Source organism: Ochotona curzoniae, unplaced genomic scaffold (assembly GCF_017591425.1).
Source record: "Ochotona curzoniae isolate NIBS_2020 unplaced genomic scaffold, NIBS_Ocur_1.0 contig_2754, whole genome shotgun sequence".
Classification (NCBI taxonomy): Eukaryota; Metazoa; Chordata; class Mammalia; order Lagomorpha; family Ochotonidae; genus Ochotona; species Ochotona curzoniae.
The window spans coordinates 33,242,724-33,266,545 of record NW_024465582.1 but is presented as its reverse complement, the minus strand read 5'-3'; the positions used below and the strand labels follow the sequence as shown (position 1 = coordinate 33,266,545).

The following is a 23,822-nucleotide window of genomic DNA, read 5'->3' as shown; positions in this document are numbered from 1 at the left end:
TCTACTCAGAAATCCGGAAGACATGTCTATCAATGACGTCAAAGTCTGGACAAATATTAGAACTGGAAAAAAAGTAGCAACAGATTTTGGACATAACTAGATTACGAACAAGAAAGCTCTGGTTAGTAAGATGACATATAATAATTTTGGAGCAGAAAATAAAACACTTTTCCTTTAAAAAGTATAATGCATTGCAAAAATAAGTCTCAGAGCAACCAAACAGCTGGATATAAAGAATAAATTCATATAAAGTAAAAAAAAAAATTAAAAATCAACTCCAAAGCAGATTTAACATAGATGCAATGGAAAACAAGACTATTATGCCAGAATTATATACTGAATAAATCAAAAAACATTAAAACAATTGAAGAGCAGACAAGAACCTGGAATAAAATACTTAGAATATTAGCCAATCATTAGGTCTTTTTTTAAGATTTATTTATTTTTATTGCAAAGTCAGATACACAAGAGAAGAGGAGAGACAGAGAGAAAGATCTTCCATCTGATGATTCACTCCCAAAGTGGCTGCAATGGCCGGTGCTACACCGATCCTAAGCCAGGAGCCAGGGACTTCTTTCCTGGTCTCCCACGCGGATGCAGGGTCCCAATGCTCTAGGCTGTCCTCGACTGCTTTCCCAGCCCACTAGGCCATGGAGCCAGGCCCTATCATTAGGTTTTTAATATGCAAAGGTTTCTTGCAAGTTGATAAGTAAAGCATCATGTATCTCCCCAAACAAAAGGGAAACACTTGGGTAAATCCTGGGGCCACCCTGGCTAACGCACAGACTTGGCCACAGGAGCAGTCAAAGAAAAGAGGTGAGGGACATTTTTTTCCTACCTATGAAGATATGTCAAAAATTATTTAAAAGTGAAAAAATCAGATTGGTTGAGAGTTTAGTGAAATTGACTTTCTTTAAACAGACTATAGCTGTAAGGAATGAAGAAAACAATCTTTTAGTAGAAGTTGTAGAAAATCTTACATGTTCCCATGGTAAAATCTATCACAAAGAAATCTCATCATTATGTTTTTTATAACAGCAAAAAACTAACAATAAACCAGACCACGGACTAAGCAAAGCATACCGTCCAAATGTATACTATACAGTTATTTACAAAGTGCTGTTTTGAGTTGAAAACAAAAAACAAAAAACAAAAACAAAAGCAAAAAAAACCCAAAAAAAACAAAAAACCATTCACAGCAAATTAACAATGATAAAACCCAGTCAACACTATGGTGCAGTGGCTTATAGCACCATCTGTGATGCCAGTATACATGTAAGTGCCAGTTGAGACTCAGCTGCCCCACTTCCCATGCAGTTCCCTCCTTTGGGCCTGGGCAAGCAGCAGAAGATGGCCCAAGTGCTTGGGCTCCTGCACTCACATGGGAGACCTGGAAGAAGCTCCTGGCTCCTGGCTTCAGCCTGGGACAGCCCTGGCCTTTACAGTCATTTGAGGAATGAACCAGCAAAATGGAAGATCCGCTTCTTCCTGTCCCTCTGTAAACTCTGCCTTGCAAATAAATAAAAACAAAATCCTCCAGTAGGGCTGTGACTGGATGTGGGCGTGCTGCAGAGAACCAACAAATCTAAAGTTACTCAAGATGGCTGAAAATTTCATATTGGCTTTTCAGCCTGAAAAAAAAAAAAATAGAGTATTCATGTTGGAATACATACACAGGTCAGGAATACAAAATCTGAGATTTTTTTTTGGAAAGTGTGTCTTATTGTTCTCAGGGCTCAGTATACATAGTTAATTATCAAGCTGAAAAATTTAAAACTAAATGCTATGATCAGAATTGTTACCATTTCAGAAAATGACAAATATATGTTTTAGACATCTGATAAACATTCATGACTTTTTTAGATAAAATTATCTGTAGATAAAAAACTGAAATTAGAAATATACAATGAGTTAAGATTATTTTCCTATAAGATAAATAGCATATTTAAAGTTTGGTTCTGATAAACAAGTTTAAAGTAGGTTCTTAGGCATAATAGTAAATAGAAAGAAAGCGAAAATTTTAAATAAAGACCCATATAAACGAAGGCTGTTAAGAAACAGTAAAGTTAATCCTTACATGTGGGTTCCGATTTCTTTTACTTCATGGTGTATGACATCATCGATACAACAATCGGGTTTCAGCTCAGCCACTGCGGCATTCGAGGCTGAAAGATTCAAACGCTGAGAACTGGTCTGAAGATCAGCCTTGAAATAAAATGTAAGAAAACCCAAGTGAGATTGTTTCTCTACAGAGTATGGATGCGTATGAGCGGCAAGAGCAGGGGAACAGAAACAAGAAATGAGAGATGAATAAAGCTTAGAATTTAGAACCTTGGCACTGGTTCAGACACACGGTGATGCTTCGGAAGCAGAGAATGAACCGGTGGCAGGGAGAATCCGAAACGGAATACAGACAGGAAAAGCATTACAAATGAAGAACACACCGGCTGCAGAGAGGGAAGGGACGAGAAAGAGCTAATCTAATGTTAAGTTTGGAAAACAAAGCTTTAACTTTCTAAAGCTAAGGACAAATAGATGGTACACAAACGTATCCTAACACATGTGCTTTCTCCTGAAACATGGGTGGTAAATTCTGAAACGATATTATGTGTGTACTAGGAATAAATAAACAACTAGCAATAAATAAACAAATCATGGGAAATGGGATAAGTTTCTTATCTTCAGGGAAGAAAAGGTACAAAAAAGAGTCACAATGAAAGCTTTGGTGTTGATCTGAGTCTGAGGCATATGCACGCACACACACACACACACACACACACACATACATTTAAGTATATATACAGAGAGATGGACTTCACTGAAACAAATACATATATCTATGTATGTGTTAGCATATGACAATGAAAAATCAATCCAAAACAATACTGTAAGTCAGAGATCTTAATCAACCTGTGAAAAAACTAGAGGATGATAATGAGCTCATCAATGCGAAAGGATACCTTCTGGGCACTGGGCATCTCATATGGGTAGTGGTTTGAGTCCTAGCTGCTTCACTTCTGATGCAGCTCCCTCCTAGTGTGCTTGGGAGCGCAATGGGAGTGAGGGGAAGCTCCTGGAGCCTGGCTCTGGCCTGGCCTAAGCGTACATAGCTTGTGCGGCCCTTTGGGGAGAGAAACCAGCAGAAGGACTATCTCCTATTTATGTCCCTTCATCCTTCTAATTGTCATATGTAGCATTTTCCCTTAATCTGTCATTCCATCACTTCTAGCATCTTTGCATTGTTTATCAAAATCTGTAAACACAAGATCTATGGTTTTGTTTGCCTGTCTATGTCTCCCCTACCAGATGTATGTAGTGAAACAGAAAACTTCTTGTCTTCTCTAGCACATTACATAGCAAGGAGCCTGGCACAGGGTAGGCAAGTAATATGAATACATGGATGAAGTTATGATAGAACTTCAAAGAAAACGTCAGGACACATTCAGAGAGAGCAAAGTTCACTTTAGGTCAAGGGAAGTCGTGCAGGTCTTTTACAGCAGAGCCAGGAGCCCAGGGTTTTGCTTCTTATAAAAAGTGGGCTTTGCAGTTGCTCTGATATATTTTTCCCTCAGTGTGCAAAGCAAAATTTATTAAAGGTAAAGATGGAAGCTTCCTGCACATCCTCAGGAAGGGGGGGCTGCAAGACAGAAAACACCCCCTGACATATTATTCTTGATGCAAGTCATTTTGAAGTGGGATATTTATTAATGCCATCTCTCTCATTTCTATATTTAGTCACAAAATAGCAACACTTGAAATTTAATAGGTACCGATCTAAGTACACCACTGGTTTAATTCTGACAATCCTGAAGCAAGCGTATTATCCCTGTTTTACAGATACTGAAACAAAGGGCTTGAAAAGTAACAACCGTCCCAAAGTTTATACAACTGGTAATGGAACTGAGATTCAGACTTTCTTGGATATTTTTAAAATTAGAAGAGAAAGAAAAATGACTTAAACTCATTGGTTTTCTAGTATGTTCTCCTGAGTTCTTCTACTACATTCTATGCCTTTTTTATGCATGTTAGTCATGTGGACAGTGTATAGCTTACTGAATACTTTCACCATTCTCCTTTCTGTTATTATAAACAATGCTACTCTGAGCCTTCCCTAATTATCTAGGATATGTCATGGCATGTTCAAACAGTTGCAGATACATCAGCTGAGCAAAACAGCAAATCCTCTGCCCCTTGGGAATTTCTCCCTCAGAGAAGACAACTGGCAGTGTATGATAACAGTGTGTCAGAGGCCAGAGAATGTATTGAGGGGAAACTAGCAGAGGAAAGGGGCCAATGAGGCCTGGCCCAAGGAAGAAGGCAAGCAGGGTAGGCTTCTGGCAGATTGGGTTTTGGATGAATAGAATTCCAACAGGCAGAGAGTAAGGACTGCAAGGGCAATTATTTCCAGCAAATCAAGCACATCTGTCAAAAACAGGACAAGTGTGAAAGCTCAAGAGTATTCAGAGGTGACTGAGACTTAAAGAGATTCAGGAATGGAGAAATACACTTCAAAATGTGTGCAGGAACCTTGTCTGTTTTGTTTCTTCCTATAACCTTGGTTTTTAGGATTGGCACTATTGTATACATTTATTGAACGAATGTGTGAATGACTAATATAGATAAGCAGTTCTCAAAGCATGGATCCTAATAGTTCTCAAGTCAGCATCACTTAGGAAAATATTAGACTTGAAAATTCTTGGGCAGCACTCAGGTCAACTAAATCAGAGATGCTGGGATGCAGCCTAGCAACCAGCGTCTTGACAAACCCCCGATGACGCTGATGGTTCTGAAGGTTCGAGAACCACCAGCATAAACGGCTAGTGTTATTTACTGTTCCTACAGTACACTTTATTACACTATGTTTATTTTTTTCAACTTATAAAATGCTTTTAGTACTATGATAGGATTTTTTTACACTTAACTGCTGAGATCTCAAATTTAAAATTAATAATTCACAATTAAATGTGGTACAGTAAACACAAGCATTTGCTTTGTTAAAAATAACATTAAAATGACAATAATGGAATAAAAGAAGGAACCACCCACCATGTTTCCTCCTGGGAATCCAAAATTGAAAGTTAAAACACAAAATTCAAGTTTTAGTCTTGTGTGTTAAAAACAAACTAAACTAAAAAGATTCAATTTTGTTTACTAAAAGCAAAACCATTTTTTTAAAATTAAAATCTGAAGACAGATTTGTGCATAGCTGATGTGTAACTATGACTCTTACAAGGTACCTACCCTCAAAAAAAAAAAATTAAAAAAGAAGACAATTCAGAACTTATGTCCAAACTTCCAGTTATGGGTTTAAGCAGATAGATACTGAATTCCCATACTTCTGACATGAGCCTTTCTAAAGATTAGAGAAGTTCTAGAAAACTTAGCTGAGGTAAATATAGGAGAAGAGTAATGGACCAAAAAAGATTGAACTCAATGCCAGGAAATGCTGGAAATGCGTGGAAATGCTGGGAGTGCAGCACAAGATGAGAGCCGTGTGCAAGGAAGGAACTACTGCATTCTAAAAACGCCTCTCCGTCTCTCCCTGTAATTCTGCCTTTAAAATAAACAACTGTCAAACAATAACAAAGAGCTGACACTGGGAATCAGGTCATGAATTAACGCTAGGCCCAACACTCGTCCCTCCGAGGGCCATCTGAGTTCTAAAACTCAATATAACCATCTTCAAACTCACTGTCGCTAGACGAGAGCCCTTTGGGTAGTGTTCCCAAACTCTCAACTCATTACTCAGACAGTTCTGATGAACAGCTTCTCCTTGCCATGCTTTTTTCTCTCTGTTTTTTAAGATTTAGTTTTACTGGAAAGGCGGATATACAGAGAGGAAGATCTTCCCTTCGATGGTTCACTCTCAAAATGAGTACACGGTTGGAGCTGAGCCAATCCGAAGCCAGGAGCCAGGAGCTCTTCTGGGTCTCCCACATGGGTGCAGGGTCCTAAGGATTTGGGCCGTCCTCATCTGTTGTCCCGGGCCACAAGCAGGGAGCTTATGGGAAGTGGAGCTGCCTGGATTAGAACCGGCGCTCATATGGGATCCCGGGCGTGTGCAAGGCGAGGACTTTAACCGTTACTCTATCGTGCAGGGCCCTGCTTTTTTCTCTTTAGAATCAGTTTCAGGTTGTGAATTGAGGTAGTATATCCTGACTCTGGATTTAAGAACTATTTCACAAACCTTCTAAACACTCTACTTCCTGCAAACCATCCCATATGATGCTTCACATTATCTTCCCGACACTAAGCATGAAGACATCTGCTCCTAAGCCAGCACTACAGTGATTACCAGTTGTTTCAAAAATGACTTAGAAGACTAAAATCTTAGCCTGGCTTTCAATACGCTGCGCTGCTTGGTCATTGCCCATTTCTACCAGCTTCCCTGGTGGCATGAAGTGAGCTTTAGTGCACTGCTACAAAAGCACTGGGGATCCGCGTCTCTACATCTGATTACCACGTTCCTCTGGACTCTTACACTCCTGCCCAATCAGACATCTGATTACCATGCTCCTCTTGACTCCTACACTCTTGCCCAACAGCCACCCCGACGGGCTCCATTTCCAGTGATCTTTCCTCTTAACTCTGAGCTTTTATTACGTTAGTTACCTACATGAATAAAAACTTAAACTGCTATGTACATTTGACCTGTAAATGTTCTTAGTCAAGTTGTCAGAAACCTTGAGGATAAATAAAAATGTTTTTGTGTTTAGCAAAATATTTTACTTCTTTGGGCAATCATTAATGCTTGTCAATGACAAACAGTCCTGCATGAAGCATCCATTTCGATCATGTTTCAAAGACACAAGATAATGTTTTCAAAACAAAATGCATCCTAAACAAGAATGTCACTTACCTTTACCAGGATATCTTTTACCACTTGATTGCTATCGTTATGGACACTGATGTAACTGGAAAAGGTCTCTCCCAGAAATATATTCCTGTGAAAGAAAATCAAGTTTGAGACAAATATATGTGGGTGCTACAAATACTCTCTTTGGGTGTAACAAAGAACTTCAAATGAAAAAAAGAAAAAGCTTACAGAAAACCGGAGTTCAGGTTAGATGCTTTAACATTCCTGTATTTTGTTAGGTTTTTTACTCACTATCTAAAGCTGTCCAAAATACAAACGAATTTTATTACAAATAATATATCTTGGCCCGCAGCTCCTGCACAAACTCTCAGTCTCCCTAGAAATAACAGTCAATGAAATCCAGTTCATCCAATCTTCAGAGTTATATGTGAATAGGTTGGAAAAAGGCAAGATTTTAGTTTTGAAATATTGTAAGTTCTGAATGCATATGAGTTCCCAGTTATTTTCCTTGTAGAATTTTTATCAATTTATTTTAAAGTTATTCTAATAATTTATCAATGGAATATGATATATATTTTATAGCATATATATATATATATACACACACACATACATACATACACACACACACATATAAATTTACTCAAAAGGCCTAGAGTTACAGAGAGAAGGAGGAAACAGAGAGAGAAGAGAGAGACAGAGAGAGATGGAGATGTTCCATCCACTGGTTCATTTCCCATGTGGTTGCAACAGGTAGACTTGGGCCAGTCCAAAGCGGGGAGCCAGGAGCTTTTCCATTCTCTTATTCGGCTGCAAGGACAAGGCTTTGGGCCATCTTCCATTACTTTCTGAGGTACATTAGCAGGGAGCTGGAACGGAAGTGGGCAGCTGGGACTTGAACTGCTACTCATACTGAGTGATGATACAGCAGGCTACAGTAGCTTTACCACCTGCTATGCCACAGAGCTGGCATCTTTTTCTTCTTTTAAATGAATAGATTTCCAAGTTTTCAAGACACTACTCAATAAGCAAACGCACCAAAACAGTACACCTTGGAGCTGGCACTGTGAGGCAGTCAAGTTAAGCCACTGCTTTCAATATCAGTGCTGGTCCCAGTTCCAGCTGTTCAGCCCAATCGAACCCCCTGCTAACATACCTGAGACGGAGGCTCAAGGGCTTGGGCCCCAGCTATCTACATGGCACCAAAACCAAGTCCAACTTTGGTTGCTGTGGCCATTTGAGGAGTAAACAGGTGGACAGAAACTATGTCCTTGCCATTCAAATAAACACATCAAAAGCGATAACAAAACCTACCAAATCTGAAAAATCCATTCTCTCAAATTTGCAGCTGCAAACCAAGTAGAACCAGTGGTTTCTTCTACCTGATTAACAGTGTACAAAGAATTACTGATGTTATGTCACTGCACGTAAAGCTGCTTCCTGCAATGCAGGCATCCACATAGGGTCCGGTCTGAGTCAGCATCCTGGTTGGCCTAAAAAAGCAGTCAAGGATGGCCCACATGCTTGGGCGCCTGCCATCCATGTGGGAGACCTGGATGAAGCTCCTGGCTCCTGGTTTTCGCATGATCCTGTCCTGGCTGTTGTGGCCAATGGGGAATGGATCAGTGGATAGAAGATTCTCTATCTCTGACTTTCAAAAAAATAAATAAATCTTAAAAAGAAGAATCTGAAATGAGATCATACCTAACAACAAAAGAGGAAAACATAAAAATAAAAGATAATAGTATATCAAAATAAAAAATGAAACATAAAGAAGGAAATCTGGACAAGAAAACAGAAATCACTATTACCATTTTATTTTTAAATAAAAACCAGTCACACGTTATTTGTACATCCTTGTATCACCTGTATGTATCATGACCATATTCCTGTCCCATGGTTAGTAACTAAATAAATACACTGTGTGCAATGGCTTTAAGATAGTGCTGTACTTCCTACGTGGATACATCATTCTTACCCAAAATTCTGTGGTAAAGTCAACATTTCTCCCAACATTAGGATTTCTGCACCATTTACAGTTGAAGGATCATCTCTCATTAGTTGGTTAAAGAGATCACCTGCCAGAAGAGAAAGACATAACAATCCAGGCATTACTTTTTAAGTAAGTTTTGCTTACACCAAGTTGGGAGAGATATAGTAAAAATAAATCTGTTCATAAAATTCATATTCTTAAAAAGTTCCTAATTGTTCTCCCATCCAAGTACTAACCAGGCCCGACCCTGCTTAGCTTCCGAGATCAGACGAGATCGGGCGCGTTCAGGGTGCTATGGCCCTAAAAGTTCCTAATTGTTAATACAACAAAGGCAAGTTCAAAACATCCTGGCCTTACAGAAAGCAAACAATTTAGAAGCAAAAGAAAATGCAGGTCATGAGATATAAAGTATGTTTTACAAGGTTCTACAAGGCATCAACAATTCTAAAGAAAAGGAATGCTGGCACACACACTGATGCACCATTTGAGGACAAAGGGAATTATAGGTGTCATGAATACGAATTGTATCTTTACTTAAACTATATTAAATGTCATGTTAACAAAGTATATTAATTGTATTGTGTTATGTGGATTATAAGTGAAGCCTGTTCCTCAGCTTGTCACCATTTAAATGGTACAAAAACGGGCAACAATTGGTCTAACATAGCATTTGTGCTGGCAGAAGACTGGTGAGGCTAAGCTTGGGGCCGGTGTTGTGAGTAAATACTACTGTGAGCAGTGCCATCGGACCAGATAGGCACTGGTTCAAATCCTGGCTGCCCCACTTCTGATCCAGCTCCCTGCCAATGCAGAAGACGGTCCAAGTACTCGAGTCTTTGCATCCAAACAGGAGACTTGGAAGTTCGTGACTCTTGGTTTCAGCTGGCATAGGCCCAGTCATTATAGCTATCTGCAGAATAAATCAGCAGATCGAAGACCCCTCTGCCTCTCTCTTCTCCTGCTTTCTTTTTCTAATTGTCTTTCAAATAAATAAGATAAATCTTAGGCCAAAAAAACCCATAAATCAACAGATTTTTTTTTAAGGCAGAGCTTAATTCCAAGACAACATAAGCAACCTACTGTCTCCTTGTGAGAATACAGAGGAAAGCAGGTGCCATACGTACCCGGTAAGTCTTTTTCTTCACATGTCACTGGAATGTTGGTGAATAAAGTAGGCTTTGTCAGTCGCATCACTGTGAATCAGAAAGTTAAAAACACATTAATACTGCTTTGGGATAATATTCTCAAGTGTACGGTATTCATCAATCTTATACACGCAAAATATAACCCTGCATTTCCTAAATACGGCATTAAATAGATCCTAGATTATCAAACATCAATGATATACTAATAACAAGGAAAATTTTTATAAGAGAAAAACCACTTTGCTCTTATTTCAAATCAATTGATTAAAAATGTAACTACATTGTTATTACTTTTGGAAACTGATATCTTAAAAATGTTATTTTATTTATTTGAAATGCAGTTCTATCTACAAAGAGAGAGACAGAGAAAGCTTTTATTCACTTCCCAAATGGTCACAACTGGCCCAGGCCAAGCCAGGAGCTCCTTCCAGGTCTGCCTTGTGGGTGCAGGGGCCCAGGCACCTACATCGTCCTCTGCTGCTTTCCCAGGCCACAAGCAAGGAGCTGGACCAGAGGCAGAGCAGCCAGGACCTAAGCGGATGCCGGAGCTGCAGGCAGTGGCTTAGCCTGTCATGCCACAGCACTGGCCCCTAGGAGAAATTAATTTTTAAATTATTATTATTAATTACACTGTATTATGTGACACAGTTTTATAGGTACTGGGATTCCCCCCACCCCTCCCTTAACTCTCCCCCCATGGTGGATTCCTCCACCTTGTTGCATAGCCACACAGTTCAAGTTCAGTTGAGATTCCTTCATTGCAAGCATATACCAAGCATAGAGTCCAGCATCTTATTGTCCAGATAAGTTCAACGGCTTCTTGGGGAGACCTTCTCTGGTCCCTGTTCAGCTGGTGGTTGCAATTGCTGGGTTGGTTCCGTCTTGAGCCTCGACTTCCACTGGAATCAATGGGTGTTGTAGTCCGTCCTGGTTCTGCTCGTCATGTACTCATTCCTCACACCAACCTCTGGGAGCTGCAGCCTAGTGGGAGCATCCCCAATAACCCCCACCTGGCCTGCCCCTGCCCTGATTTGCCAGCATGTGTAGCAGCCTAGTTCAGTCTGCCCCATATCCCATTGGGATCTCGTAGATGTCAAAGGGTATTGGAGCTTAGTTCTAACCAACCAGCTCAACTCCGTGTCCAGCCCTCACGGATGTTGTTGAGTGCCTCTCTTTCTATCCAACCCAGCCCCTGTCCTAGGTGTTATTGTGCCTTCCCATGGGAGTGTTGACCCAAGAGGGGGGAGCCCACTATTTCCCTCCCAAGTCATTCTCTCGGATTGTGCTCTCTCCAGGTAGTCCTGTGGTTGGACTTGACAGTAAAGGTCCCTAGTGCCAGCTTCTGCTACAGCTAAGCCCCGACAGCTCTCACCCCCTCCAGTTTTGTTAATTCTAGTAGGAATAGTAAGCCTGTCCTGGCTCTTCCCTGACCTGGTCCATATGAGGTGCACAGATGCTGCAGCTCTGCCTAGTCTGGTCCCAGCTCAAGCTCTCCAGTGGGAGTAGCTGTCCAGCACCTGAACCACCCCTCATTGCCCTGTCGGCTCTGCTCCCCCTTCCTGATTCTCACGTGTGTTAGTTGGGTGCTGCGGTCTCATCTGGCACAGGCAGCCTCACCTCAGTATTCTGTGTAGTATCCTGCTTTTGTTGCAACCAAACCTGGCTCGACCCACTCTCTGCTCTGGCGTTCGGATTTGCCAGTGGACGATGCGAACTGACTCAGCCTGGTCCGCCCCCAACCCATTGCCAAATGTATGCCAGTGGCGCACTTGTTCCGGGCTGTTTCCTTCCGTGCTTCTTGCACTTATTTGAAGGATCTGTGTCCTGTCAGAGGAGTTGCTCAGACTCCTCCCTTAGAACCTCTCCTGGTGCCAGGTTTCATGCATACCAGTGGCTCTGCGGGCCACTGGTGGCCAGCACCACTCAGTTCATCTACTGTCCTAGCCGGAGCAACGGCTTTTTTTTTTACTGGCCTTCAACCCATTCTGGTTCTTGCTGTTGGATGTTTCAGCCCAGCCACGGCTCGTCCATACCCATATATAGCACATGCATGGCTCAGTTGGGGTTGAAACCCAGCCTAGTCCATCCCACATGTACCTTGGTCCTCCAGAACACCAGAAGGTGTTGCAGTCTGACCCGGCCCAGGGGCCAAGTCCCAGTCCACACTTGTACCAAGGGAGGCTACAACTGTGTCTCGACCAGAACGCAGTCCCATTCCAGCCTGTGTGCCCCTTGGTGGGAACCTTCACCTAGCCAGGGTCTCTCCCCAGCTCCCCAACCGGGCCTGATCACAGCCAGTGCTAAGCTCTGGCTCAGTTCGGCACAGCCCATCGCCTGACGCAATCCCTACCCTAGACACTGTGGCTAAGCTCCTTGGTCTCACCCAGCCTAGACTGTCACCCTCCTCTCTCCTAAGTCTCCCAGTGGGGTTAGAATTTCCACAGGGTGTGGCCCACACACCCCCCCATACACTCCCCATCCCCAGATATGGTTCTCAGGTGCTAGTTAATGTCATGGCCCTGCTCACTGTGGACGGTCTGCTGATCCATCATCATGGCAGGTAATGGGGACATCCTGCTGGGCATGCCCAGAGTCTGAGCCTTTGAATGAACTGGTATTCGGAGCTCAGCATTATTATGTAATTACAGGTTCTTCAGAGGAAGATTTACTGTCATTGGGAATCTTCAGAGTTGATTCATGGCTCCAAAGCACTGTGGGTTCAGCATGGAGCTACCTAAGCAGCACATCAGAGAACCAAAATCCCAGAGTTCCCCTGTCGGGCGGCCCGCAAGCAGAGCCTGGCGCCAAATGACGCACTGGCCAACCCGGAGCTGCTCACCAACCAAGTGCATGTGGTGGCTGGCTCATACGAAGTAGGCATGAGACGGCCTGTGTTGCCCTGGGGGGCCTCTGCAGCCAGGCGGTGCCGGAGGTTAAGATCTCTGGACTCCAAGATCCACCCCTCCCGATCCCCACCTCAGCTCCAGCCGAAGTGAGCAGTAGGTGGAGTCAGACTTACCTAACAAAGCTTGGAGGCTCCCCCCTGAGAGGTCCGCTCCTGGAGCTTTGTCAGGCAGGCCTGAGAGCCGCTCACCATGTGCACATGGTGGCTGGCTCTTATGAAGTAGGCACGAGGCGACCGGCTTGCCCGGCCGCCTCTGCTGGAGAAATTAATTTTAAAGAGCTTTGTGACCTCTGTCTTTCAATTATAACTGGTAGTCTGGATGATCAATAAGTGTTCATGTAATACTAATTTTATATAAAAATATGAAAATGTAGGTTAATCTATAGTTTATATAATCCCCAGAAAATCTAAGATATATATATATATATATTTTAAACACAACAGAATGTTTATATGATTCATTGAGGAAAACAAATAAATAACTGGGAAAGTAGATGAGAAAATCTGAGCAAGAACTGAACATACCATACACGAAAACATATTTAAGTCCAAAATCTACTAACTGTCTTATTAACTAAAGAGCATTCAGCTACAATAGAGTTTTAAGAAAAAGTTTACTAGGATGAAGGGGGAAAAAAAAATCAACAGAAAGTAAAAGAATTATTCATTATTATATTTTAAGATAACTATCTGGAAAACATAAAATCTACAAGTTAATCTTCAGTATCAAGTAAACTGCATATGTTTTTAGAGATTTACACAGAAAAAAAAAATTAAGCCATAGACAGCCAGAAGTGAATTTTTCTGTGGAGCTCAATCACAGTAACGTTTTGATTCTGAAAAAATTCTTAAAATTATTTCTGAAGATTGTTATCTAATATCAAAATATGGACAAAAATATATCATTAAAATCATGGGGCAGCTCATCAAGCCTAGCAGTCAAGATACCCACGTCACATCAAGACGCATGGCTTGCTGAGCTGCCCCAGCTCCTCATTCTGGGATGGCACAGGTCGCTGGAATCCTGCTGTTCAGGTGTGACCCAGGCTGGAGCCCGGCTGCCAGCTACAGCCCAGCCCAGCCTCGATGGCGGCAGGCACTGGGAGAGCGAACCAGCTAACGAAGCTGTCTCTACCTTTCAAATAAGTAAAGAAAAAGGAAAATCTTTTTAAGAATGTGGTGTCTTTTTCATCTAGATCTCAGCTTAATTGTCACATTAAAAAAAAATAAGACTGCTGTTCATATACACATAGTATCTTACTGTGATCAATATTTACTTCCTATTTTGTTCATAACACTTCCTTCTAACTTCCATGAGGCATAGGCAGGCTCTTATGTACCACGTTCAGTCTGGAACCTTCCATCCTGGACAGAGCTCCTGGCACGGGAAGGCGGGAACCCTTCCATTTAGCAAAGCTCTCTGGAAGCTAAATGAAAGGAATCACACCTCACTGAAGCTCCGGGCAGTGCCTTCATGTTGAACGTGCTTATGTTTGAGGAACCCAAGCTATGAAATACCCTGTGCTGTAAGTGGCTGGCTTCTGAGAACAGTCACCAAATGCTAGCCTTCTATTTCTTACATCATATTGCACAGTTAGCTTCCGCAAGTATTTGCTAGTGCCAGACATTAATTACATGACACGCAAGCGGTAACTCGTGCTTTCTCCTGACGACCCTACAAGGCTGGACTGGCTGTCCCCATTCTATAGATGGGCACTGATAATTCTTTGAACGTGAAGTCTGCACGCAAAGAATTATATATCAGATAAGTGGCAGACTTCGATTTGGATTCAGACGATTTCATTCTGTTTTAAAACAACGCTCCAGAATTCTTCACTACAAACCAAACCTTTTTTTTTTAGTTGACATTCTGATTTTGCTTGCATAATTCTTTTTAAAAAAAGATTTACTTATTTTTATTGCAAAGTCAGATATACAGAAAGGAGGAGAGTCAGAGAAGATCTTCCCTCCACCGATTTACTCCCCACCAAGTGACTGCAACGGCCGGTGCTGTGCCAATCCGAAGCCAGGAGCCAGGAACTTTCTCCTGGTCTCCCACATGGGTGCAGGGTCCCAAGGCTTTGGGCTGTCCTTGACTGTTTTCCCAGGCCACAAGCATGGAGCTGGATGGAAGCAGAGATGCTGGGATTAGAACAGGCACCCATATGGGATCTTGGCACAATCAAGGCGAGGACATTAGCAACTAGGCCACTGTGCAGGGCCCCAAACCTAACCGTCACACTGTTAGCAACATCCCATGGGAACTGAGACATAGGATTGTATCCAAACACAACATCAACCAGTATAGAGATTTTCTTTTTGTCAGTTTGCTTTCATTTTCATGTATTTATTTGATAATGTGATGGGAGGGACAGAAATCTCCCATCCACTGGCTCATGTCTCTGATGGTCACAAAGCCAGGGCTGTGTCAGCTGAAGTCAGGAATTCCATCCTGGTTCCACACAGGGTGGCAGGGGCCCCCACACCTGGACCATCTTCTGCTGCCTTCCAGGCGCATTAGCAGGATGTTGGCTTGGAAGCAGAGAAGCTGGAACTTGACCCAACACTCCCATATGGGATGTTTTTGTCAATTCTCGCTGTGGTGTTGGCCTCTTCGATTTCTAACTAGCAAGTTAAGCAGAACCTGAGGTCTATAGAAGGTGCAAAGTTATACACATGGTGCTGTTTCTCCCAATGTCAACATCTAACATTCTAAGCTCAGTTTTTGAAAATTTTTAGTGGAAAGTCAGATTTAGAGAGAAAGACCTTCCGTCCATTGATTCACTTCCCAAGTGCTGCAACAGCCAGAGCTGAGCAGATCCAAAGCCAGGAGTCAGGAGCTTCTTCTCGGTCTCCCACACAGGTGCAGGCTTTGGGCCGTCCTCGACTGCTTTCCCAGGCCACAAGCAGGGAGCTGGATGGGAAGTGGGGCCTCCAGGATTAGAACCAGCACCCATATGGAATCCCGGCACGTTCAAGGCAAGGACCCCAGCCTCTTGGCTACTGCGCCACACCCTCTAAGCTCATTTTAACACCACTCTATTTGTTCCCCACTAATTATTTTTATTTTTATAAGAAACCAAATATTTAGATAAGGAGGTTAACATCCTCTCAGGGGTATCACGGAATACTCTTTTTTTTTTTTTTAAAGATTTATTTTTATTATTTTTTATTGGAAAGGCGGATATACAGAGAGGAGAGACAGAGAGGAAGATCTTCCGTCCGATGATTCACTCCCCAAGTGAGCCGCAACGGGCCGATACTATGCCGATCCGAAGCCAGGAGCCTCTTCCGGGTCTCCCACGCGGGTGCAGGGTCCCAAAGCTTTGGGCCGTCCTCGACTGCTTTCCCAGGCCACAGGCAGGGAGCTGGAAGGGAAGTGGGGCTGCCGGGATTAGAACCGGCGCCCATATGGGATCCCGGGCGTGCAAGGCGAGGACCTAACCACTTGCGCCACCGCGCCGGGCCCTGGAATACTCTTTTGTAAAGTGAATTCATGGGGGCTCCTGGCAATGGTAGTCTAGAAGCTAAAGTCCTTGCCTTACACATGCCAGGATCCCATATGGGCACTGGTTCTATCCAGTGGCCCCACTTGCCACCCAACTCCCTGCTTGTGGCCTAGGAAAGCAGTAGAGGATGGTCCAAAGCCTTGGGACCCTGTACCTGTGTGGGAGACCTGGAAGAGGCTCCTGGCTCCTGACTTTGGCTCAGCTCCAGCCATTTTGGCTGCTTGGGGAGTGAATCAATGGAGGGAAGATCTTCCTCTCTGTCTCTCCTCCTCTCTGTATATCTGACTTTCCAATAAAAATAAAATAGATCTTCAAAATAAATAAATAGTGAATTCACAGGGTTGTCACCATGGTGGTGAGCTAAGCCTCCACCTGTGGGAACAGCACTTCATATAGGTGCAGCTTCATGTCCTAGCTGCTCCACTTCCGGCCCAGCGACCTGCTAAAGGTCATTTAGGGAGTGAACCGGTGGATGGAAGATCTCTCTCTCCTTTCTGTAACTCTTTCAAACAAAGATAAAATAAAAATGAATTGATTTAAAGTGATATATTGGCTTATTGTAACATCAAACTTGTATTATGCACTAAGTCCTGCTGTGCTTTCCAAATTCCTGTGATGTAACAGAACGTGGGTAACAAACACTGTTCCACTAAATACAAAGGCAGGGAGGGCAGTTGGTGCCACACGAGATGCCCACACCCAGTCTGGCAGGGCCTGGACGCGAGTTCGGCCCTCTGCTCTCCTGCTAGTGGGGTTTGTGGAGGCAGGGGCCTGCAGCGAGGCTGTCTCCCACACGCCGAGGGCCTGAACCCTTTCCACCCACACAGGGACCCAGATGGTGCGTCAGGCTCTTGGCGCAGGCCCTGTGGACACCCAGAGAGTAAAGCAGCAGGTATAAGGACTCTTTTCCTTCTCTTTTCCTGACTTACCAAAAAACCCAAACAAACAAAAAAACCAAAACACAAAAACAAATAAAACCACAAAGCAAAAAACTTAAAAAGATGCCAACATAGTGCCATTATAACTTTGAGAGACTTACAACGACTGCAATAATTCACAGAATAATACTGTCATTCGCTGTGGCTGAATTACTCATATTAGAATAAAAAATAAATTTCTCCTATCTATATTTTACTTCCAAACAGGTTAGAATTTTGAAGATGTTATGGTTTTGAATAAAACATAACTTTTTGTCCTCTTGCTTCAAGATTGCATATCAACTGTCATCAAATATCTGAAAATATTAAGAGCCTGGCTCGGATCTCACCTTGAACTGCATTCATGTCATTTGAATAGTATTGCTAACAGAATTGCTTTTATGACTATTTAAAAAAAATCACTGGGCCCAGCGCGGTGGCGCAAGTGGTTAAAGGTCCTCGCCTTGCATGCCCAGGATCCCATATGGGCGCTGGTTCTAATCCCGGCAGCCCCGCTTCCCTTCCAGCTCCCTGCCTGTGGCCTGGGAAAGCAGTCGAGGACGGCCCAAAGCTTTGGAAACCTGCACCCGCGTGGGAGACCCAGAAGAGACTCCTGGCTTCGGATCGGCATAGTATCGGCCCGTTGCGCTCACTTGGGGAGTGAATCATCGGACGGAAGATCTTCCTCTCTGTCTCTCCTCTCTGTATATCCGCCTTTCCAATAAAAAATAATAAAAATAAATCTTTTTAAAAAATAATAAAAAAAATCACTACACTTCAGGTGAATACACAAAAATACAATAAAATTATGTTCTAACGATTCATGTAAGCTCAAGACGCTCATTTTAACAGGGATACCCAGTCCAAACACTGGAGAGTAAGGAACCCAAGGGGAACACGGCATTTCACTTTCAAATTCGATAGAAAAAGCAATTCATTCCAGTTCATTTTAAGCAGGCTGCCAGAAAGTTCTCAATGAACAAACCTAGGAGTTCCTGGTACTTACTCATTTCTGGCACATATCTTGTAACACAATCCCACAAAATATGATTTTCTACTATTTTAAGAATAAATAGACTATATGAGAAGAGCAGCAAACAGAAGCAATAGTCATTAAAAATTTAAAAGCCAGAAAAAGTTTATTCAACTATTTCATTTCATACTCAGTTCATCCAGAGCATTCCCATTTGGGATCATCAGTGGGATTCATTACATACTAAAAATAACACCATACTTATGCACAAACAAATTAATTTTTCCAGTAAGATCTAATCTTTTTTTAAGAAGATTTCCCACATATTCACAGTAGATAATATCACAGAACACCCATATTTGGCTTAAATGTCTCTGAATTGTAGCATTGCAGGATGGAAGTTCATTGTGCCTGATAATTCGATTGAGTTTTGCCCAAATATCTTCCAGAGTTTGGTGCTTACAAGTAGTGTGTTCTATCGTCCATCTTGCTCTATGTAGTGAATGTAAACTTAGTGTCTTCAAGGTGTCTTGCAATTTTTTGGACAAAGGTAGAATCTCTCCAGGCCTCTGGCTGCTGGGAAGCGAGACACTCCAGGATCTCCTCTTGTGCTGCTGTCCTTGCTCCGACTGCTCCCGCAGCTGTCCAGGGGGAGCCTGCACATCCAGCGAGTGTGACAGCAGCAACGGCCGCCTTGTCAGACGAGGCTGAAACTCCAACAGGCCTACCGTGCAGTCATAGCTCTGCGCCTGCACCTGCTGTTTGAAAACGGTCAAGGACCGTCTCACATCTTCCACGGCCTCTCTGGAAATCGCAGGTGGAGACCTCTTAGGTTTGACTGGAAGTCGGGACCCGTCATATGGAAACCAAGGAATAAATCTTGATTGTGGACGAGTAGGGAAGTCTTGAATTACCTTTTCTGCAATTTTTGACAGTTGTGTGGGATCATTCTCATATGGTCGATAATGTAATATTATTTCTGTAGTCATTCTGCAGTAATCTCGTTACTCTTAATGAAAATTTCTCAGCTGAACTCCTCAGAACTACAATGGAATTTATTATTACAACATTTTCTTGCCAAATCAGGGGCAATCAGGACCTAAAGCAAAGAATAAGATATGGTAGGCATAGCCTGCATGCAAATAGGCAGGGAGAAAAAGAAAAACAAAACTCCAAACAGATCCCAACATACTGCATTACCCAAATATTGCTGTAAATGTAAACCATACAATGAAAATCCTTTCTCAACAAAGTAAGGAATCTAAACTACTTGTCTTTTAAGATCATTTCTAGCATAAAAACACAGGCGTTGACACGATCAACTCAACTGATACACGGTGACTGCTGAAGTATCGCATCCGTAATGACAGTGACATTACAGGCCAGTGCTGTGGCACAGTATGTAAAGCCACTGCCTGAAGCACCAGCATAATCCATGGGTGCTGAATGGCATCCTAGCTGTTCTTCTGATCCTCTAATGGCCTGGGAAAGCAGTGGAGGACGCCCCAAGTGCTTGAGCTCCAGCACTCCTGTGGGAGACCTGAAGAAGCTCCTGGCTCCTGGCTTTGGGCCAGCCCAGCTCTGGCCCTTGCAGCCAGTTGGGGAGTGAACCACTAAATGCAAGATCTCTCTCTGGTCTCAACCTCTTTCTCGGTAGCTGTGCCTTTCAGATACATAAATAAATTTAAAAGAAAAAGAGAGAAATAAATGTAGTATGTAATAATTTAGGAATCTGAATTGAGGACAATGAAACCACTGTAATTTTTAACCTAGGTGCATGAAAATGAATCTTCCTAAATTTTAAAATACATGAATTCTATTTTTTTTTAAAAAAAGGAAAAAGCCAATAACACCAAAAAACCAAAAACCATAGGTAGACTATCTAGTGGTTTTAGCTGATTCTCAGTCAACACCAAGAACAGAATTCTGAATCTATTTCGCATGTTTAACCAGGCTAGCGAGTGGTTTTGTGACACAGCACTTCCACAGTATCCAGAGCCTACATGGCATGGGTCCAGAATTCCAATCTGGAGGATGAACAAGATATTTAGATTCTTGTTTCTAGTTCTGCTTAGAACACGGATGCTCCAAATTAAGCAATCAATAGGTTCTAGCATAGTACACAGACTTAGCAATGGAGTCTTCCAGCTGCAAATTAGGGTTCCTGACCACATGCAAGGTGCTAGGAGAAAATCAGAATCTCTTCTCCACAAAAAGATAACTAGAGAATTACTTGGTGAAAGCTTTGCCATCGTTAGTTTATGTACAGGAACTCCTGTTGGGATGTCGTAACAAAACCCGTGTCTGAGTCCAGGAGCCCAACAGGAACCAACTGCATGATTCTTCTCACATACCATCAGTGTCCACTGACAGATGTGACAACTAATTCAAAAAGGACTATGATTCTTTACATCCATAATTGTAATGACAACATACTCTTTCAAGGATTAGTAATGATTTTGTTGCCCCTTTCCCTTACACGTTCATGTTGTGAGATAAAGCACTAAGAATCCTCTCTCTGTTGTCTGCAGTTATTCAGCACTAATACTTGGGAAAACCAAAGCTTTAAGGCTCCGGTTAATGAGCATTTTTCTCTTTTTAACAGCAACAAGATGTTACATATTGAAGTACAGGAATGTAAACTTAAAATGACAAGTTGCCTGGCATTCAACATCGATAAAATTAAAACTTTTAGAAACTCCGACGACTAACAGGAAAGACGAGTACAGAGAGTTCTAACAAAGCAGAAAACATCAGAAAAAGTTAAGCCACTGGCTCTTTAGGCCACTTAACCATACTTCCCTAGCTGACTTCTGTTTCAGAAAATAAAGAAGACAAAAACCAAAAAGCCCTGGTGACAGTCAGTCTCCACATCACCACAATTTCACTGTATTACAAGTTTCTGATTTGTAGGAAAGCCACATTGAGGGCGCAGCACAGTGGCTCAATTAGCTAATCCTCCCCCTTTAAGCGCCAAGATCCCATATGGGCACTAGTTTGTGCCCTGGCTGCTCCATTTGCCATTCACTTCCCTGCTTGTGGCCTGACACAGCAGCAGAGGATGGTCAAAGCCTTGGGACCCTGCACACAGTTGAGAGACCTCGAAAAAGCTCCTGGTTCCTGACTTGGGATCGGCTCAGTTCTGTTGAGGCCACTTAAGAGAGTCAACCAACAGAAGGAATATCTCTCTCTCTCCTCTCTGTAGATCCTGCCTTTCCAACAAAAATAAACACATCTTTTTTTTTTTTTAAGCCACAACTATTAGCAAACAGAACTTGCAAATTCCTGTATAGTAACTGGCAAGCGAATTGTCTTTGAACAAGCTGTTTCACTCTTTTTTTTTTTTTTTTTAAAGATTTATTTCTTTTTATTGGAAAGGCAGATATACAGAGAGGAGGAGAAAGGAGGAGGAATATCTTCCATCAGATACTTCACTCCCCAAGTGGTCGCAAGGGATTAACTGAGCCAATCTGAAGCCAGGAGCCAGGAGCTTTCTCTGGGTCTCCTACTCGTGTGCTGGGCCCCAAGGCTTTGGGCCATCCTTGACTGCTTTCCCAGGCCACAGACATGGAGCTGGATGGGAAGTGGGGCTGCTGGGATTAGAACTGGAGCCCATATGGGATCCTGGCAAGTTCAAGGTGAAGACTTTACTGCTATGCAATCGCCTCGGGCCCAAGAAGGAGATAACTGAGGAACTTGAAAAGCTGGAGGCAAGTCTTGTGTTGAAATCCTGTTTCACTTTCACTAGACCACTTAACCTCTGAGAGGAAAAGAATAACCATTACATGCTTGTAGAGATACTGCAAAATAAAGAACAATTAGCTCCTTTCCTTCTTTGTTCCGTTTTTCCATGAATAACTCATTTCGGTCTTGAACTTGCTCCCAGTCATAATACTTAATCCTGCAAAGTTTCCTGGTGTGGCTGTGGACCCCTTAACTCCAGTCACCAAATCCTGTGTACCCTTCACCCTGGGGCCATGGCCTAAGGAGGACCAGTGAAAGCCAGCCTGCATACTAATGTTTACAGTCCACCCCAGACAGGGGCACGCAGAAAACATACATTTGTCATAGCAGAAGACACGTGAAACTGGAAGCATTTCAAATATACGAGTTTCAGAGAGCAACAGTAACTCAAGAAAAATATTACCAAACTTACTAAAATTGCCATATATACAAAACGAAACTGTTAAGTTTCCCACATACACAAACAGGATGGTCCTCTGGTAATCCTCAGAGTGACCTCGGATCACCCTGGGATATCACAGCGTGAGACTGTAGGATGCTTATCTCCAGAAGGTTCTACACACACATACAGGTACATAATGGTGTACATTTGCATATGACCCAAAAACATATTCGTTTATATTTTAAATAATTTCCGGATGACTCATAATATTGAATACAAGGCAACCCTTTAAATTTTCCACCGTTTTAGTTGGAAAGGGACGGAGAAGGGTCAGAAAGAGAGCGGGCGCTAGCTTGTGTGTCGGTTTATCAGGTAGGGCTGGAGCCGGGATCCCGGGGAGCTCACTGGGTCTCTCCACGTGGGTAGCAGGGATTTAAGTCCGTCCTATATAAATAGTGGCTCTACTGTATGGGTTAGGAAATAGCGATCAAACAGCTGGGACTTTTAGTTCAATCTGACTCGCGTATTGTGACCCGCGGTTAAGACTGGGGACCCAACGACGCGAACAGGTCAACTACACGTGGCAGCAGATATTTTCACAAGCCTAAATTAAACCGTTGGCACAGTTACCACGCAATCCTAACACTCCAAATAAACCCGAAGCCTGGCGCCGTCCTGAGCGCCACACTAAGAGGCGAGAAACCGGAGGGAACCAGCCGGCTGACGGAGGCCTCCCCGGGAGGAGACGGCAACGCCGTGACCGAAGCGGCGGAGGTCCGAGAGAAGCTCCCAGCCCCGCCCGGGACACGGGGCAGTAAACCCTCCCCTCGGCTCGCCACTCGCTCACCTTTCAGCGCCAGCAGGTGCTCCTGTTTCGGGGGATTCACTTCCATGTTGACCGGCCCTTCTGACTCACGGCCTACGGGAGCTGCAGAGGTTCAAGTTGGCCCGGAAGGAAACGAGGCAGCGCACGTTCGCGAAGAACGAGCGTCAAACGGCCTCCCCGCAGCGCCTCTCGTCTCCGGTTGCTTAAATTCTCCTTTTACCACGACCTGGGCGGAACCCCCGGCTGCTTCTCACCAAAGCCATCCTTTGGCTCTTGGAGATCTATACATAAAGTACTGTATTTTGCATCTACAGTCGCACATCGCGACTTGAAAGTAGTAGGCTTGGGTAACAACACACGACTTCCTACTTGGGGGAAAAATCCGGGGGCGGGAGGAGAGGAGCATGCTGGGATTTGTAGTACGCGCAAAGGTCGCGTTACATGTAGGGAGATGTAGTTTTTCTCTTTGCTTCGCGCAATTGGAAATTAGGAATCATTACAGGCCACGGCATTCCATTCTCAAAGTTTAATTCGTTGTTATCTCTCCTTTCCCCTGGACCTTTTTGTACTTCCGTGAGTAGCGGACTTGTTAGCAGCAAAAATAACAAAGG

General features: G+C 43.1%; 2 protein-coding genes across 5 annotated transcripts in view; both read right to left on the bottom strand.

The window, feature by feature from the left end:
- TRAPPC13 (trafficking protein particle complex subunit 13) overlaps positions 1–23,576 on the bottom strand; it is a 34,657-nt gene extending 11,081 nt beyond the window's left edge. For all 4 annotated transcript variants that reach the window (XM_040977609.1, XM_040977610.1, XM_040977611.1 and 1 more), the window contains exons 1-5: positions 23,233–23,576; positions 9,935–10,003; positions 8,796–8,895; positions 6,860–6,944; positions 2,078–2,205 (exon numbers count right to left, since the gene is read on the bottom strand). In XM_040977609.1, the coding sequence (XP_040833543.1) occupies positions 2,078–2,205; positions 6,860–6,944; positions 8,796–8,895; positions 9,935–10,003; positions 23,233–23,278 (428 nt within the window). In that variant the 5' untranslated portion in view covers positions 23,279–23,576. The remainder of the gene's footprint in view (positions 1–2,077; positions 2,206–6,859; positions 6,945–8,795; positions 8,896–9,934; positions 10,004–23,232) is intronic.
- On the bottom strand, positions 18,407–23,575 carry SHLD3 (shieldin complex subunit 3). Its single transcript, XM_040977614.1, has 2 exons — positions 23,233–23,575; positions 18,407–19,358 (listed from the first exon to the last, which is right to left on the bottom strand). The coding sequence occupies exon 2, from the start codon at positions 19,246–19,248 to the stop codon at positions 18,496–18,498; it is 753 nt and encodes a 250-aa protein (XP_040833548.1). The 5' UTR covers positions 19,249–19,358; positions 23,233–23,575; the 3' UTR covers positions 18,407–18,495.
- Positions 23,577–23,822: the final 246 nt, after the last annotated feature.

Excerpts from the sequence above, each read along its gene's own strand:
- SHLD3 (XM_040977614.1), bottom strand. The coding sequence starts at position 19,248 with ATGACTACAGAAATAATATTACATTATCGACCATATGAGAATGATCCC.